The 19990-nt window shown below is 36.9% G+C and overlaps 1 protein-coding gene and 1 pseudogene across 1 annotated transcript in view; one reads left to right on the top strand and one right to left on the bottom strand.

Moving 5' to 3' along the window:
• Positions 1-19990, top strand: part of NSF (N-ethylmaleimide-sensitive factor) — a 126075-nt gene that overhangs the window by 29214 nt on the left and 76871 nt on the right. Inside the window, exons 6-8 of the mRNA XM_005858705.2 lie at positions 3194-3301; positions 4943-5018; positions 7416-7571. Coding sequence (XP_005858767.1) covers positions 3194-3301; positions 4943-5018; positions 7416-7571 — 340 coding nt within the window. The remainder of the gene's footprint in view (positions 1-3193; positions 3302-4942; positions 5019-7415; positions 7572-19990) is intronic.
• On the bottom strand, positions 3699-4233 carry LOC102259155 (annotated as a pseudogene).

Genomic DNA, 19990 nt, shown 5'->3' with positions numbered 1-19990 from the left:
GTGACAGGGGGCAGTGCCCCAACCCCCTGATTGGCCCTGCTCTGTTCGTGACAGGGGGTGGCACCGCAACCTCCCCATCGACCCTGCCTTGAGTGTGACAGGGGGCGGTGCCCCAACCCCCCAATCGGCCCTACCCTGAGCGTGACTGAGGGTGGCATCGCAACCTCCCGATCCGCCCTGCTCTGTGCATGACGGGGCGGCGCCCCAACTCCCCAATTGGCCCTGCTCTGAGCCTGACCAGGGGCTGCACTTAGGGATTGGGCCTGCCCTCTGCCACCCGGGAGCAGGCCTAAGCCAGCAGGTCGTTATCTGCCGAGGGGTCCCAGACTGCGAGAGGGCACAGGCCGGGCTGGGGGACCCCCCTCCCCCCGCCCCCCGAGTGCACAAATTTTTGTGCACTGGGCCTCTAGTCCTGTATAATAAAGAGCTAATATGCTAATTAGACGGAACAGCAGAAGGACCGTCTGGACGACCATCCGGATGACCTTCGGAAAAGCTGGGGCTGTGAGGGCCGAGCCTCTTGCGTGAATTTCATGCATCAGGCCTCTAGTAAATACAGAAATAATAATTGCTCCTTTGCCCTTACATTTGTTCCCTTCTTTGCAACTTTTCCTAACCATTCCTAATTCCTTCCTCCTATCATAGCTCCATAGCCATAGTCCTCAAAGTGTGGTCCTGAGGACCCTGAGGGTCCCTGAGGCTCTTTCAGGGGGTGTGTAAAGTCAACAGCTATTTTCATATTAATACTAAGACATATTTGTCTTTTTCCTCTTATTCTGTTTGGCCTAATTAGCATATTAGCTCTTTATTATATAGGATGAGCAAATGGTGCAGTTTTGTAGATATGTGCTAGTGCAGCACATCAGCTGCTAACACAGTCATGGGGGCCAGCTGTCTTCCATTAGAGAGATTAGTGAAAAAGTGACTGTCACTCTTCCAACTTGTGTGTTTTTTATTTTGGACAGTAGAGAGTATTTTATAAACTAAAAATGTTGTTTTTGTTAACACATCATGGGTTTATTAGTTAATTTTAGATTAATAAATAAAATTAAGTTCTTTTGTTCTAATTTCTAATATAGTAAATACCAATAGATAGAATCTATATAAACAAAGGCTTTTGGGGGGTCCTCAAAAATTTTTATTCTTTTTATTTTAACATTTTTATTGATTTCAGAGAGGAAGGGAGAGGGAGAGATAGAAACATCAATGATGAGAGAGAATCACCGATCAGCTGACTCCTGCACGCCCCACAATGGGGATCGAGCCCTCAACGCCTGTATATGCCCTGACTGGGAATTGAACTGTGACCTCCTGGTTTATAGGTCGACACTCAACTGCTTAGCCACGCCGGCCGGGCAAAAATTTTTATTCTTATAAAGGATTCTGAGACTGAAATGTTTGAGAATCCTTGCTTATAGCATTCTGATCTCTATGACTTAACCTTGACTCCCTTGCAGTCTCTCACATGGGAAGGTATGTAAGATGTGGAACAAGAGAAGCGGTAGAAGGAAAGAGTTGTTGGAGTGAAAGAGTGTTATTTATTTTCATCCTCTTTTTCAAAGGCATAGATCTGGAACAAGACTAAGAATTTGATAGCCCATACATTATAATATCAAACCTTTGTGAGTAGAAAATTAATGATAGACAGGAAAAGGATACAGTACATTTATTATTATTTTTAAGAATACTAGAATTGGTATGAACTTCAGAATTTATCTTATCTAACCTCCTCATTTTGCAAATGAGGACTTTTAGGTCCAGAGAAGGTAAATTACATACCCCTGGCTACACATCCAGGGGCATAACTGAGACAAGAACCCATTCATTAGTCAAGTGATCAGTTAATTAAATATATATATTGAATACCTGATGTGTTCCAGCCACCATTTTAGGCACTGCAGATCAGCAGTGAACAAAATACACATAATCCCCACTCTCATAGAACTTACTTTCTAGTTTGGGAAGACAGGAAATAAGAAAGAAATGCCATGAACTTGAAGTACTTTGGTGTAAATTGGATGATACACTAGGGAGCCACTGTGGAGCTACTTTGATCCAGGAAGGCTCTCCAAGAGGATCTTTAGTGAAAATTTGTTGACTACCTGTCCATTGTATTTGGGGCTATACTATATTCCTCTGGATTCCTATACTTTTGGGCTGATCGTTCAGCTCAAGTCATCTTGCTAAACTTCATTGATGTGGGTTTTTTTAAATATATTTTTATTGATTTCAGAGAGGAAGGGATAGGGAGAGAGAGATAGAAGCATTAATGATGAGAGAGAATCATCGATCCACTGTCTCCTGCATAACCTCTATTGGGGATCAAGCCTGCAACCCAGGCATGTGCCCTGACTGGGAATCAAACCATAACTTCCTGGTTCCTAGGTTGATGCTCAACCACTGAGCCACACTGGCTGAGCTAAACTTCATTGTTTTTACCTTCTCCTTTAGCTTTAGTATTTTAATAGAAAATGCTTGGAAGAATGTTTAATAGAAAATGCTTTGGTATTTGTAATAATTTAAACCTAATAACTTGTGGATGTCTGTAAACCCATGAAATAAAATCCTCCATAATACAGAGAAGAAATAAATATCTTACCCCAAATCACTGTTCTTAGTATTTATTCCCTTTCAAAGTAAATAATAGTAGCAGGATTGATAGTCAACTTTGCCTGTTACGTTTATTGTTATACCCCAGCATGTGAAGAGGGCCTAGCATGTGAAAGGCACTCAGTACATACTTGGCAAATGGATGCATCAGACGCTGTCTCTGCACTCGTGTGGCAGGCATTTGGTATTGGTTTTAGAAAAGCATGGATATCAGAGTCTCAGACCCAGGCTGACTCATGGCACTGTCATTTACTGTGACTCTGGGTCACATTGCTCAGCCCATCTCTGGATCTCAGCTTCCTCACTAGTAAAACTGAGGAATAATTTCTGTTTCCAGAAGAGTTTGTGAATATTAATTACATAACCTCCTGTGGTGATTGTTAGGTACACAGCAAATAACTCAATAAATGTTAGTTCCCTTTTCCTCTCATTGGCTAGTGGGTAGTTTGTCCATGGAGCAGATATAAGAGGAATACATAGGACAAAGCTGCTTTCCTGCATTTAGAGAACATTGCTGATGATATAAGAGTGAAGTCATTGTATCATAAAGTGATTTTTCTGCCCTTTCCTCTTTTCTACACAGCTTGTATTTAGCTTCAATGAAAAGCTTTTTAGCTTAGTAGTAAAGGATATTGAAGCCATGGATCCCAGCATCCTGAAGGGAGAGCAGGGGACAGGTAAAAGACAAAAGGTATGTTTTATTTATAATTTTTTATTTGGTAATCTCTATGATGTGAATTGTGCAGATTAATAGAATTTTCCTACCCATTCTCTTGCTCAGTGATTTCTCTCATATATGCACTCTTTCTTTTATGATAGTGGGGAGAAAAAATTGCTTTTATAGCAAGCATTATTACTATTTTTTTTATTAACCTGTTTCAAACTTTATTACCAAGCTTCTTCAGCTTAATTAGCTGCAAAGAATGATTTATATATAAGCAAAAACTGAAAAGAGCTGCAATGTCCAGGGGCATTGGGCTAAAAAATATTAGAGATCTAGATTTTATCAGATCCATAAACAAAATTTGAAAAAGCAGTCATAATATAAAATAGCAGCTCCCAGAGACTTCTTCAAGTTTATCTTCTTCAGAAGTTGACTCAATTCAGTTTGCTTCATTCTTGGAAGCCTCATCAAAATTCTCCACAAGATCTGGAACTTCATCATCATCATCCTCTCCAGTAGCAAGTGGCACTTTTCCATCCACAGATTGTTTGGGCAGAGTTTCAGCCAGTCTGCTTAAACTAGTAAGACTGTCTGCACCAAGCTGGTTTAAGATGCTGGGTAGCATTTCTGTCAGCTGCTTTGTCTCAGCATGGCCTGTAATGGTGAAAGTGTTCGCTGCCAGAGATGCCTGAACTTTAGGGTTGTTAAAGTGGATCACTGTCCATTGGTTTGTAAACATATTTACCTCTTCAATACCAGAGATATTGTTTACCCCTAACTTCTTTAAGGAGACTGAAGTTTTTTATCATCTGCTGTAGCTGTTCTGTGAACCACCTTCTTTTTTCTACCAGCAGTTCCTTTCCCACCAACGCACACTTGTGCCTGCAGTTTGGCGAATTTCTCTTGGTTCATGCTAGTTTCTTTCATCTTGTTGGAGAGGAAACGAGGCCGCGCGGGGGACTAGGGCTGACGCTTAGGGGGTCTAGGGCAGACCAGCTGAGAATAAGCGCACACATGTGGGGACGCAAGATGGCAGCTCAGCAAGCATTATTATTAAAATACTAGGGGCCCCGTGCGTGAATTCGTGCACGGGTGGGATCCCTTGGCCTGACCAGAGATCGAGGCTAATCAGGGCCTTGTCTCCTAGTCATCCCTCCCTGCGGGAGGTTGGCTGGCTGGCCGGGGGGAGGGACCGCTGGAGGTTGGCCGGCCGCAGGACATTGGCTGTGGGAGTGCACTGACCACCAGGGGCAGCTCCTGCATTGAGCATCTGCTCCCTGGTGGTCAGTGCACGTCATAGTGACCGGTCATTACGGCGAACCAGTCGTCACGGTTGCTTAGGTTTTTATATATATAGATGGCATAAAATACACTTATTTGCAAACCTACTAGTAATTTGAAATTTGTAATCCTGGTTGAATAATATGTATGGATAATATGTATTGTAAATAAATAATAATAAGACAGGCATTATGAAAAGACATATGCATTGAAATAAAGAAAACTGGAATAATTGTAAGGTAGTTATGACAAAAGTAAATGTAACTTAAATGATAGTTTGAAGATTTGCTCTGCTCAGAGAGACATCATTTCCTCTTTGTTTTTGACTTTGCTTTAAGAAGTCCAGAAGTCTGCTATTAGACTACTAATTATTCTCTTTCGGTACAGATTGAACTAGGACTGGTTCTTGGAAATAGTCAAGTTGCATTTGAAAAAGCAGAAAATTCATCACTCAATCTTATTGGTAAGACTTATAGTTTTTAGAAGATTCTGAATAACTCTGTTATATGTGATTCAACTACAGTGATTTTCAAGTGGTAAAGAGAATAGGGGCATCGCCCTTGAGAAAGCTTTTCACAAAATCACAATGAGCTAATGTAGTAAAAGTTTAAAACCTTCACTAGATCAGCATTGTCTAATAAAAATATAATGGGAGCCACATATGTAATTTTTAATTTCCTAGTAACCACACTATAAATAAGGAAAAAGGTACAGATAAAGTTAATTTTTAAAGTTTTTCTATTGAGATAAGTTTAGGCTTACAGAAGTTTTCCAAAAGTAGTTCAGAGTTTCTGTATGCCCTTTACCAGCATCCTCTGATGTTACATGTTAAATAACCATAGTACGGTTACCAAAGCTAAATTATCATGGTTACATTGCTGCTAACTAAATAGAGACTTCACCAGTTTTTTATTATGTCCTTTTTCTCTTTCAGGATCTAATTCAGGACCCACATTACATTTAGTTGTTTAGTCTCCATAATCTTCTCCAGTCTCTGACAGTTCCTCAGACTTTCATGGTCTTGTATGACCTTGAGAACTGGTCAATTATTTTGTAGACTGTCCCTCACCTGGTTGTATGTTAAATGCAATACTAGTGTCACTTTTGTTGATGGAGTTAAATGATGAATGTGCAGGTAAAGAAAGTCTTTCCAACAGATTCATTGTGTAGTCCTATTCTTTTATATTAGCCCCACTTTGAAAAGCAGATTGAGCTTTAAGAAGAGGAACTCACCAGAATAATAATGCCATTAACTTTACAGCAGTTATTATTTTTTATTAATTTAATAACTAAGTTAATGTTTACTCCAATAGAAAGTAGAGAATTTTCTTTGGTTGCATACTATCATATCTAAGGTCATTTAATTTTCTTGGAATGTATAGCCTTTTTTAATTCATAAATTATTATTCCCTCTTATTATTTTTTCTTAATTATAAAGTAAAATATTTATTTTATAAAATATGAATAGACACCCAAACACAACTCACACTGAAAAATTTTTTAATTTGATTCTGTTTTCATACTGTTTTATAATTCTTTCTGATTAATGTATTGCAACCATCTTAATAAATACACCTTTCAACATTAATTTTAATAACTGTATGTCATATTATGGGTGTGGGATATATCAAAATCTGTTATTTTTTAAATATATTTCATTTATTTCAGAAAGGAAGGGAGAGAGAGAGAGAAACATCAATGATAAGAGAGTATCATTGACCGGTTGCCTCCTGCATGCTCCTTACCCGATATTGAGCCCACAACTCGGGCATGTGCCCTCACAGGGAGTCAAACAGTGACCTCCTGGTTGAGCCACCCTGGCTGGACTCAAAATCTCCTGTTACTGATCAAATATATTTCTACAGTGTATTTTATGTCTTGTACACTTTTTTTTATCTCAGGAATTGTGTGACTTTAATACAGTGTGGGTATTTCTAAGTAATTTTTGTGAAGGTGTGATTGATAGGTTTTTCCGTTTGGAAAATAAAATTGTGGTGATTTAGCATACAGTAAGTTCGGCCACAAGAGGGCAGTAGAGTGTAAGAAAAATATTTTCCGTAGCTTTGTAAAGGAAATGTTAAGTCCACAAAACTCTAACCATAAAACTACCATTTAAGATAAATTTTTTCTAATGCAACCTTTTCTTCCCTAATTTAATAAAACCTATGAAATTACTTTTTTATTTATAGTAGTGTATTCCAAGGCACTTTTATTCTTTGTATTTGTGATAGTTAATGTGGTTCTCTGGAGTTACTTTAGGTGGCACTATGACATTTAAGTGAAATAATTTGTGTCTGAAAGAATTTGAAAACACCAATTTTGAAATCATTAAAGACATTAGGATGATTTTGGACTTTGATGTACAAGTGAAGAAAAGCAAATAAGACATCAAACTTAGTGCATCTTCTCAGGCTGAGGGGTTCCTATACTCAATTATAAATTTAATCTAGATAAATACATGTATTTTTAAATACACTTGCCTTAGGAGCCTTGAGGGACTGCTAGATTTCAGTTACGTTTCTGGCAGCTGGTGTTGTCTTCATCAGATATGCACATGGTGTTTCTTCTAATCAACCAAATTAGTTAACTTGGTTAGGATTCCATGGATTGATTACAAATGGACTACAGCATGAGTTTAGCTAGTCATTTTGAAAGTTTTTTACTGACCCCAAAGGGGGACCAGACAAAATAGTTAACACAGCAAAACTCATTCTTCTTAGAAAAGCAGCTAAGAGCATGTTGTTCATCTTTGTACAAGGGTAGCTTCTCTTTGTTCATTGAGGATGCCCCATGAGCTCTGTCTTTTTACACTTACTGATGAAGTTCTTGTTTCACATTTGATTATCTTTGTTTAACATAGGCAAAGCTAAAACCAAGGAAAATCGCCAGTCTATCATCAATCCTGACTGGAACTTTGAAAAAATGGGAATAGGAGGTCTGGACAAAGAATTTTCAGATATTTTTCGACGAGCATTTGCTTCCCGAGTGTTTCCGCCAGAGATTGTGGAACAGATGGGTGAGTTTAAAAAGGAGAACTTGATAAAACCTTATATTGTTTTTTTAAAAATAAATGTCATGAAGTCTCTTTTCAGTAATGTTTTAAAATTATTCTTCAGACCTTCCAAAGTATTTTTCTCTTTTAACTTCTTCTAAAAAAATTTTTTTCCCTAAAAAAAATCTTTGACAAGTTAGAAGTTTAAAATTACATTTTAAATGTATGGAGAAATCATAGAAATATTTGTGGTTTTGCTCCGTTTTTTAAATTAATTAATTTATTTACTCATTTATTTACTTATTCAGGTCTGTTTTTCTACTGTACATATTTAGACATACCATTTTATTTAGTTATTTTAATGTTTAATTAGGGAATATTTAAAAATTTCACCCAACTCTAAAGATACACTATGGGTCAGATCTTGCCTGCTGGATAATTATTATCTATTAGACTGTGGGCATTTTCTAATATTAGCTGCTGCTTCTTTGTAGTGTGCTATTGCATTACTTAATTAGTACATCTTCATACCTAGTAAATGGATACTTGATATTTTTTTAAGTTTGTTAAGTTTGATCCAATAAGACAAATGCAAGGTATACATAGGCATTTCCATATTACATACAAAAAATGCACTATTCATTTATCACTTTCTTCTTGAAGGTTTATTTAACTTATCTGTGTGAAGTGGCGTTATTTGCCCTAGTGGAAATGCTGTCATGACTGTTTTCATATCCATATTATAAGTTGGATTGGAATGTGAGCCACAGAATATCTCAGAAAGGAATTTATAACATAACAGCTTCTGGCAGACTATTAGTATAAAAACAGTATCCAAAAAACCCCTGAAGGAATACAAATATATTACTCCTCTCACCCCCATCATTCTTTATCTTTCAATTGCTACTGGAAGATAAAAGTATATTCATAATGGTGGGGATAAGAACTGCTTTCTAGGCACTAAGGGCTTGGTTCTATTAGCCTCCTATTGTTGGTAGCTTTTCTGCCTGGTCGCTCACTCTGATAAATTACAGGCATAGCACACACCTGTTCACTGGGTAAAGGTCGAATTTGGAATTGGATTAAGAGAAAATGACAGAGAACCTCATCACCTGAGTTTTATACACCTTGAAATGGCAATAACATACTTTCTTATCTGAAAGATACAAAGGCCAAGTCCATAAAAAACAATTTTAATTTGGAAAATAGTAAAAAGCATGATAGTTCACTATCTTGGCAATGTATATTTTGAGGCATAATAAATCCATAAGGCTTTTTTGATCAAGATATGAAAATATTAAGTATATTGTAAGTATAGGCAGAGATAAAAGGATTTCAAATGTTGTAATTTATTCTTGTAGAATATTTTTTCTGGATTTTAAGAGCGAGCTCTGATATAGAAAGAATCTAATGATTCTGTTTCTTTGAGCATTATACTATCCAGCCAACAAGCAGAAGAAAAACTGCTTCTGTAAAGCCATGCTTTTAAACTATATTATGAATATTTTCTCACCATTGGACACTGTGGAGGATTCAGCTATTCAGACACTAGTTTTGTGTTTGTGCATTGTCTAAACCAGCCATGGGCAAACTACGGCCCGCGGGCCGGATCCGGTCAGTTTGAAATGAATAAAAAAAAAAAAAAAAAAAAAAAAAAAAAACCCGTACCCTTTTATGTAATGATGTTTACTTTGAATTTATATTAGTTCACACAAACACTCCATCCATGCTTTTGTTCCGGCCCTCCGGTCCAGTTTAAGAACCCGTTGTGGCCCTCGAGTCAAAAAGTTTGCCCACCCCTGGAAACCCTGCTCATTAGGGCCTCTGTCTGAGTTAGGTAATTCATAAAGGAGTAAAACTCATATTGGTTGATTTGTGATTTTGCCAACTGTCAAAGAATTTGAAATTAAACCAGAACAGAGACAGCATTCTGAGTGACTTTAGTCTGTGTTTCTGCAACCCATATTGAAAATGATGAAATTATAATAGTATGCTTTTATTTTTATTAACATGCCTTTTGACTGAGGACCATCGATTTGAATTTTGTTTGTCAGTGCTACTACCCAGAACTCTTTTTATGTACTTATTTTTCTAATATTTTTACACTAATTTAATTAGACAAAAAAGAGTTCCGTCGTGTTTTTTGTTTGTTTGTTTTTGTAAGTGATATATCTTTTCTCTTTATGGTTTTTTCCCATCAAGAAGCATGTGCTATAAATTTGATTTAAAAGAAAGTAAATATAAAGCTACCTTGGCTTTTGAGTTGGATTGAAAGACATTGTCTTTATTCTGAATAAAGATTCTCAGTGTCCTAAAGCTACTTATTTTAATGTTAAAATGGCTGTGAACTAATTCTCTTGCTATGCATGTGTCATTCCCTATTTTCCAATAGAGGCTTCTTTTTTACTTGTAATTTTGAGGACTTATTGCACTCCAAGAACAGTGTGGTTATAAAGTTCTCATTAGGCAGTGGTAAAGGTATATAAAAAATACAAATTGCTACTTTTAGATAGAATATAAAATAATGCTATATAAGTCCTTCTTATATATACCTTGTGTTCTTTTACCCTGCCAGGTAGAAACAAAATTGGTTGATAATTTTGCTTACTCTTGGTTAACTAAATAGATAAACCTGTATGGTTGTGGGATCCAGTTGGACACTGGGAATGATTAGTTAAATCAATTCAAATGAAAAAAAAAAAGATTAGAAAAGAATAATTATGGGGCTGTTTTGTTTTGATTTAAGCAGAGAACTTTTTTATTTTTGGCTTGAGACCAAATCATTATCTTTACCATGAAGTCTAGAGTTATGTCTACTTTGCAAACAGGAATCTTAACTAAATGGATCTTTTTGCTTGTACATCAAAGTTTGAAGCTCAAAAAGTGATAAATTTAGAATTCTATTGTGTCATGTTTATGAGACTGATAATTATGCTTCTAGGTAATATAGTTCTTTCTTTTTTGCTTGTAAAACTTCATGTTTCTTTTAAAATTGAAAATATAGTTTAGATACATGCAGAATGTTGCTGATGAGATGTAAGAAGACAAAAGGACTAACCAGAGAAAGGCACACAGTTATGAACAAAATTGGGGATCAGATGAGGTAATATACATGAAATAAGTGTCCTATACAGGATGGGGCAAAAGTAGGTTTATAGTTATGAGTATGCAAAACAGAGTTTATTCTTGCATTATTATTTATTAATTGTTGTATTATTTTTCATACAAGCAGCTGCAAACCTACTGTTATGTTAGTTTCCAATCTTTTAGTTTCTCCCTTGAAGTATTTTCAATTATATAATATATGCCTTGCTGTTTTTGTTATAATATTTTTATAGAATTCTAATTAAGGAAAGCCTTAAATGGGAAAGGAAGTCACATACCGTCCTACAGACAGAGGAAGAAAGGCCATGTGTAGAAATAGGAAAAGGGATTACTTAGGGGGAATATCAGTTTTGTTTTTGTTGTTGTTGTTTTCATCAGTGTAACTATGTACATTTTCCTTGTCTGTAGTAGTTGGACTCACCCAAACCCCCGTAGGGCAGTTCTTCCTTGGAAGTATATAAAAGCATTCACAAAGAAAACTAGTTTTATACCTTGCATTTAGTGAATACCAAATAACTATTTAGTCAGAATGTCCTCCGGGCCCTTTAATGATGGATGTTTAGTTACAAATGACCTGAAGTCCTACTTTGTGGGATAATAGAGACACCTTTTGAGTGCCAGGGTAGAAATATGGGCATCAAGAACCAGTATCTGGAAGTACAGGTGAATAAACTCAACAGCTGACTGCTGTCCTTGAGAATACTTAGATGTCAATTGAACATATAAGTTTGCCACATTTAGTCCTTTGCATGCAGTTTTGGAGAGTGCTCAGGATAAACGATTGATTTCCTCAGTTCTCATGGTAGCTCTTTTGTTGGCAAAGAGGTTTTGCAAAGAAACTTCATTTTTCAGCACCCCTGGCAATTACCTCTAAACTGTAAATGTCACAGAGGAAAAAACACACATACAAATCCTGTTCAAAGAACAGTGGAATAATTGTTAAAGAATTAGCATCCCTTAATGTAATTTTAGGACTAGGTTCACATGTATCCAAGGAAAGGGGCTTTGGTAGAAGTTATCCATTTTAGAGCTAGAAGGAAAAGGGTGTAGAGACACTAAGTCTTCAAGCCTCATACTGTCCTTTGGTAGATCTATACCTTGTAGATATCCAGGCCACCAAGTGGGAGGAAAGCCACTTGTTATGATCTTGTGCCCCATTCTTCCAAACAGACAGTGTGTTCTTTTTGGTGCCCTTTCCTCTGTGCCTCCCTCTCTAAGCCCATTTTCAATCTGTATTTTTAAGGTTTCTTTTGAAATTCTAGAGGAAAGCAACTCTTTTCTGCTATCATATGTGAGACTGCAGTTACTCTATAAAGTAGAACTGCTGAGAGATAAGGACCCTTTCAATCACATGCAGACATCTTTCAGATGCTAAGAACAGTGCAAATAAAATAGAGTGGAAGAAAGAGCGCTAAGGTTTTGAACATGCCATATTAGGGAGAGAGGGAGTTCTTGCTAAGATTAACATAAACACTGACACTCTTAAAATGCATTTTCACACCCCCACTCATGAGCAGAGATTGCAATTTAAATGGGGGTTAAGACAGCTAGCCGAACTCCAGGGCTCTGTAAAAGGAACCCTAAGGCTAAAGAGCTTATCTGAAATTTGAAAAAAAGAAGAAAAAATGAAGCTTTCTGACATTCATCTTTTTCCCTTCTATTAGTCATAACTTGCTTTTTCGGCTATATTTTAGATTTTGAATGCCAACCTGACATCTGTTCAAGTCTGCCTGTAATTTATTAGGAAAGCAAAAGAAAGCAATTGCTCACTGGTTAGAGATGCAAAACTTCCCCCGTCTGATTTTCCACAAAGTACTTATAGATGATAGTTGGATATGAGGAATGTAACAGTTTAATAATTTACTAATTCTAACTTCAGGTTGGGAACTGTATAAAGTTTTTTTTTTAATTAGAAGAAAATGGCTTATGATCATGTGACTTCCAAAATCTCTACAGCAGAATTTAGAGATCAAGCATACATTCTAAAAAAATAAAATACTATTGGTATAAATTGAAATTTTTAACCTTGAATTAATTTTACCATTGGTTTTAATTTTAAAAGTTGAATTTACTTACACTTGAATAGAAATCATGTGGCTGTGCCTATATCTCAGAGTCAAACTATATGCAAATTCAGCTGGCATTTTTTATTTATAGACAAATTTTAGAGAGAAAAATCTTTTGGGGATGCAGAATTGTCTATAATGTCACCAGTGGATTAGTCACCAATGGTAACTATAGTTGAGTTATGTATAGACCAATAATTTGGTCACTATAAAGTTGAAGTCTAAGTTTGAACCTAGTAAAGAAATGATTAAATAAACTGTGCTACGTTCTCCTATCCTCATTGTGGAATACAGTGGAGCAAATCTTAAAGTGATACAGCTCTACATACACAGATATATTTGTTTTATGAAAAAAAACCATAAAAGTAAATGCATTATAAAAGTCTCTACAGACACAGGCTGAATTGAAAAAAAATTGTTTACTCCTGTGAAAAGGAAGTTAGGGTGGGAAATAAAGGGGAGATTTTTGTTCTTTTACTCTGCGTACCTCTGAGTGTTTTACTGTGATATAGATTTCTACTTGTGTAATTAAAAACACAAACAAAAAGATATTATCTCAGGCTATTTCTCTCTCATGGCAGCTCCACTGTCAGCACAGCAAGGGAGCAGGGGAATAGGTGTGTCTCATTCCCTTCATGAAGTTTCCTTGGAGGAGAATAGCACAGGGGAAAAGCATTTCCAGGGCATTGATGGCAATTCCTTACAGATGCAGAAAACTATGGCCCAAGGTCACTAAGCAAATCACAGGCAGAACTGGTACTAGAACTTGGTTCTCCTGGCTCAGGAACCCTGAAGCAGGAGAAGGAAATTATTTACTAAGTTTGTACAGTAATAAGTTACCAGAGCTGGGACTGGAAACCAGGGATGTCTGGTTCCAGAGTCTGTATTCTGAACTGCCTCTCCAGATACAGAAAGATGAAGCTAAGAATCAAGTAGTCAGGAAAGCCTTGAATTTTATGACAAAGAATAGCCTATGAGTAAAGAGTTCCACTTTTGCCTTTCCTCCCGAATTATCAGATATTTATAAAGCTTTTCATATATAAAGGTTCTGAGAACTTAGCCATGATAGGTTTGGGGTATGAAAAGGAAGAGAGGAATTATGAAAACACTGAAGGTCTATAGTTCTGGCCTCACCCCCTACCATTTCCTATAGCATTTATAAATGACAACCTTAGCATTCAGAAGTTATTCCAGGGGTGGGCAAACTTTTTGACTCGAGGGCCACAATGGGTTCTTAAACTGGACCGGAGGGCCGGAACAAAAGCATGGATGGAGTGTTTGTGTGAACTAATATAAATTCAAAGTAAACATCATTACATAAAAGGGTACGGTCTTTTTTTTTTTTTTTTAGTTCATTTCAAACGGGCCGGATCCGGCCCGTGGGCCGTAATTTGCCCATGGCTGAGTTATTCAGTACTTTACATAGTGAGTGTATATAGAGGTAGTTATAACTACAGAAATCTGATCTTTGTATTTAGATGTCAGACAAGACCATTATTTTAACTTTCCTCTGCTAAATAGTTAAACCACCTCCTCATTCTTTGTCTTCTTTACTCTTCCTTTCTTCTTCTTTTTAAGATTAGAGGCATTTTCCAAAACCTCAGATTTTTGCCAAGGCAGTGAGAACATTGATTGAAAGCATAAAGATCTCTTTATCTGTTCAGGTTTTAAAGTTTGAGTAGAGAAACTGTCTCAATTGGGATTTCTTAATTTTCTTATTTCTGGCAGGTTTTCTGGAACTTGAATGTGGCAAAAATCAGTACCTTGGCCTTGAGTAAGAAGCCTAAGTACTCAATATATGAGAGTGAATGAACTCTCTAAGGCACTAAGGTTTTCTAAATAAGCTACTTTTCTAGTAATCTGATATATTCAAATTGTCATGAGTTCAAGAGACATGAAGAGTTGGTGGTAGGACTGTAATATAACTCTAATAACTCTAGCCCACTTTCTTCATGTGCTTTTTGATACCTCTCAGAAGCTCTGTTTTAAGGGAACTGTCAACTTAGAGATGGAACATACATGTTAAAATACAATAATCATTGGAGAAAACAGGAGGAGATTGCTAAAGTAACCCATCCTGCAGGATGACACTGAACATTGATCGTCTGTTGCTCTAAGACGATTATTTTGTAAAAGACTTTCTAGTGTACAAGACGCAACTGTGTCCAACTGTATATAGCCACCGATTAGTTTTGTTTTTACTTTGTTTTTGCTATCTGTATTATAATTCAATGTGGACTTGTGTTTATACAAATTTTATTTGTATGATTTCATATTAAACCTCAAATAAATACATATATATATATATATATATATATATATATATACACACACACACACACTGTTGACCACTCTTGAAATTTCCTCTTTACTTGGTTTCTCTCACTGTAGGGATTTCAGATTTTCCTTTACCTCTCTGGCTGTCCCTTCTCAGTCTCTTTTGTGTCCGTTACCATGTTGGAGTTCCTCAGGAGTCTCTCTAAGATCTATTCTTCTTCACTCTAATTATTTTCTCCAAAATTGAACACATGTATCTGTAGCTTCAATTAGTATCTTTATGTCATTCACTCTCAAAGATGCATATTCTATCTCAGTCTCGGTTTAGAGCTCTGGCTATTTATCAGCATATGGTCTCATGATCACAAAGGGAGTTCAAAATTAAACTCATTCAACTGCCCCCATCCATCTTCCCTAAACATGCTTCTACCTCTGTGTTGTCTATCTCAGGCAGTGCTCTAGCCGAAAACTTTCTGTAACTCCTCTCTTCCCCTCACCTCCCATTTCCAGTCAGTCACACAATAGACTGTCAGTGCTGCAGTCCCCTCAATATCTCCAATCTGCCCCATTCTCTCCATCTCCCCCACCACTACCTTCCTTCAGGACACCATTATCTCTTGCCTGAATTGCTCCCTAAGCCTTCAGCCTTGCCCTTCTCTAATCCATTCTCCACACTGTAACTGGAGCGATTTTTATAAAAAGGCAAGTCTGATCCTGTCACTCCACTGGTTAAAACTCTTTAGTAGCTCTCCTTAACTCCTTCCATGGCTTACAAGCTCTATGTGGTATGGCCCCTGCCAAACTTTCCCGCCTGTCAGCCTGTGCCCCTCCCCATGCTCTGGGTTCAGCCACTGCTCTGGGTCCCAGCCAGCCTGTGCTATTTTCAGGTCCTCTAATTTGCCATGCTACTGTCTCTTACCTGCTTTATATCCAAGGTTGTTTGTTCACCATCTTTTTATCTAACTCCTCCCTTTAGGCTGCAGCTTTTTTCAGGGTGTTTTTGGCTTTAGTGTTGCTCCTCTGTGTTCCAATAATCCCATATGTTCTTTCATGCATTATTACATTGTAATATAATTGCTCATTATATGTCTATATTCCAGACTTTTCTCCCCATGTCTGTACCCCCAGAGGAAGAAACCTTGCTCATTTGACACTAGTATATTTTCTGCTCCTGGCATGGTGGCTGCTCATATGAATTTTTAAGAAACGAATAAATGCCAAGGACTTGATTAACCTCAGTTGTAGAACACTTTGACAGTTAGACCCACCTCCTGCCCTCAATGTGCTTCCAGTGTATTTGGGAACAACACTATTATTTGCACATCCCAAAGTAGTATCTTATAAAACAAGGCACATTGTGAACCAAAGTAGGCAATATGGGGAAGCAGCAGATACGTTGAAGCAGTAAAGACTTGAGGCACATCCTTTATTTAGTTATTTATTTTAAATATATTTATATTTTTAATAATTTCAGAGAGGAAGGGAGAGGGAGAGAGAGAGAAACATCCATGATGAGAGAGAATCATTGATTGGCTGCCTCCTGCACGCTCCCTACTGGGGATCGAGCCCACAACCTTGACCGGAATCAAACGTGGGACCCTTCAGTCTGCAGGCTGACGCTCTATCCATTGAACCAAACCAGCTAGGGCAAGGCACATCCTTTAAAAGTCACAGCAGATATTTATAATTCATTACTAAATCTATGTAGGTCCTTTTAGAGTCCTTCTTAATCTAGGAAAGACCTCTTACACTGATTTGAAATAGAGCTAAACTCCAGAAATAAGGGGAAAAGTATTTGCTTAGGTTCTTGTCACCTATTATCTGCCTCAGTGGGAAATGCAATTTTTATGTATGTGTGCTGTAAAAACAGTGTTCAAAATTAAAAGCATCAGGTCAATATAGTGTGTATTGTGCGTGTGTGTGTGTGAGCATGCATGCACATGTGTGTTTTCTATTTTACAAATTATAAGAGTAATGCATTCTCATAAAATGACACAGATATGCAGAGTGAAAATTGATATCTCCCTTCATATTATCCACCCCAATTTTACTCCCTCTCCTAGAGGGAATTGCTGGAAAGAGTTTGGCAGGAATCTTTTCAGACCTCTTTCTAAGTATTTATAACCATATGTGTTTTTGACTCTGTGAACTCTATAATGTATAGATTTATTTTTCTGTTTATAGAGAATAACACAGTCACCATTCTGTGACTTTTTTCTTAATGTATCATGAAAGAATATATTGATAACATTTTATCTTTCAAAAAGATAAATAGCATTAGCAAAATTCTATCTAAATAAGCCCTGTAATAGTAAATTAGTATCTCTTCCTCAGCAGTAAGAAGACTCTTGGGCACAACAAACAAAGCTGGCTTTGAGTCAGCCATTACCACTTTGTCACTTGTATACTTAGGGCCTTGGACCCTAAATTCTGTGAGCCTTGGTACCCCAACCTGCAAAGTTATTTACTTTAAAAGTTTATTGTCAAGATAACATTAATGTGTATAACTTTTCTAACACAGTACCTGGCTCACTATCAAACACTTTCTAGATGGTATGTGATTGGTATTGTTATATTGCCAAAAGGCACTTTTATAGCTCTGTAGAAGGCAGAAATCTTTAATCCATTTACTTTAATCAAATGTTTAGATATATTCTCTTATCTTAAACTTTTATTGCTGTTGAAAATAGTTAACACGCCTTATATTATGCTGTTTTGTAATTACCCATTTTGAACAGTGTTTGTTGATAAGGTAGTCAAGGGGACACTTGGAAATATTTTTTTTTAATTTGTGAACTCATACCTTGGCTGATTTATATTTACTTTTTATCACATTCCATCAGAGAGGAGCTGATAAATGTTCCACCACTTCTATAAATCTTGTCAGTTTCTTATATGTGATATACTGACTTGGAAAAACAACAACCATTTTGATAGACAAAATAGAGAATAGGATGTTGGAGGAAGGGAAGTGAAAGAAAGAATGAGCAATAGTGTTAGCAAAATGCTGCCCAGAACGTAACAAAAATTATTTAGGAGAGTACTTCTACCATGATTCAACAAGACTTTTCTCGGAGTTCAATCTGATTTGTTACTTGGAGCAATCTACCTTTGATAATATGTCCATAATTTAAATTAAATAAAACCGACCAAAACCCTGCAAGAAACTTTTTAATAATTAACATGATATTCTTCCAGATTTTACAAAGAAGTTAGACAGCAGTAAATTCCTTCTATACCATTTTACTAATAGTGGGAAATTTGAGATTGAAAGTTATTATAGATAATGTATTCATTACTCAAGAGATTTATATGTGACTTTGAGTTCTTCACTAATACCTCTGGCTTTAACACAGTATCTTTTCTCTGGGCAAGTAATAGTTTTGGGTCCTATTTTTATTCCAGAGTGACTGAAAACTGATATATAAAGACACACACACATCTGTACCTTCTATACTGTCTATACATGTATTTACTCGAATTTATCCATAATGATATAATTTTTTAGAAGTGCTTTGATTTTAAAAAATCTATCTAGAATCCTGTCATGAGGGAGAAAACTTAGCACGACTTAAATGCCTTTTGGTAATGAATGGTTACTATAGGATAAACCTGTAATTAGTATGCTGCTAATCCACACATCAGATAGATTCAGTCAAATCTCAAATATACATAGGAGAATTATCCAAATTGCAGATTACTAGTGCATTCCAGGGACATTTCCATGGTAATCCACAACAACTTTTTTGCCTGACACTTTTTTCTTTTACTGGACTTTTCTTTCCATGAAACTTCTCTTTATTGGCTCTTACTTTTCTGTCTGCTACCTGATTACTTTGGCTTCTTCTGCAACTCTTCATTTAGGCAACCGATTGTGGCTGTAATGAGCTTAGAAAAAGACAGGGAAGACTCACTTTACTTAGTTACAGATTTTCTGTGGTCTGATTTTTCTTTATCTGGCTAAAGAAAACTGACCATATATGATAGTAAATGACATAGAACACAGCTGTTCAAAATTCAGATTTGTCTTGTAAGTGGTAATGGCTCCAGTAGATACTGTGTCAACATAGGAGAGAAAGATGATAGTTTATTATCACAGTCTAAACTAAAGATTGAATCAGTTGACCAAATTATATTTCTCATATATATTTGGTTTTCATCCACAGGTTCTGACTCACAGCTCCCAATACACATAGAACTTCCTAAGTGTTGAGAGTGATAATGGTGGTGTTGTGTTAATAATATGTCCATTGGCCTTGGCCGGTTTTCTCAGTGGTTGGCTCATTGGCCTGTGGACTGAAGTATCAAGGGTTCAATCCTGGTCAAGGGCACGTACCTCAGTTGCAGGCTCAATCCCTGTCCCTGGTCAGGGCGCATATGGGAGACAACCAATGGATATGTGTCTCTCACATTGAAATTTCTCTGTCTCTATCCCTCCCTTCCACTCTCCCTAAAAATCAATGGAAAAAAATATTCTTGGGTGAGGATTAACAAACAAACAAAATAATAATAAGTCTATAGGAAAGCACCTAAGGATGGGGGCTGGTTGCCAGTGGAGCCATTTCTGTGATTAGAACTTTTAGTCCCACTCCCTGACCTCTGAGGAAGGGAGAGGGGCTAACGATTGCCTTCAATCCCTTATGGCCAACGATTTCATTACTCATGCTTGTGTAAAACAGCCTTCAGAAAAAACCAAAAGGACTGGGTTCAGCGGGCTTCTGGATTGAACACGTGAAGGTGCAGGGAGGGTGGTGCTTGGAGAGGGCATGGAGCTCTGCACCCTTTTCCTGTACCTTGCCCTATGTGTCTGTCATCTGGCTGTTCCTGAGTTATTTTATAATAAACCAGTCTTTCTCTGAGTTCTGTGAGCTGAGTTAGCAAGTTAATGGGAACCTCTGATTCATAGCAAGTTGATCAGAAGTACAGGTAACAATGTGACTGACATCTGAATTGAGTTGCTAAGGAGGAGGTTATTGGAACCTCCAACCTATAGCC

Source organism: Myotis brandtii, unplaced genomic scaffold, assembly GCF_000412655.1.
Source record: "Myotis brandtii unplaced genomic scaffold, ASM41265v1 scaffold120, whole genome shotgun sequence".
In the NCBI taxonomy this organism is placed as follows: domain Eukaryota; kingdom Metazoa; phylum Chordata; class Mammalia; order Chiroptera; family Vespertilionidae; genus Myotis; species Myotis brandtii.
Note: the sequence above shows the minus strand (reverse complement) of the source record. Positions and strands in the feature narration are given on the sequence as shown.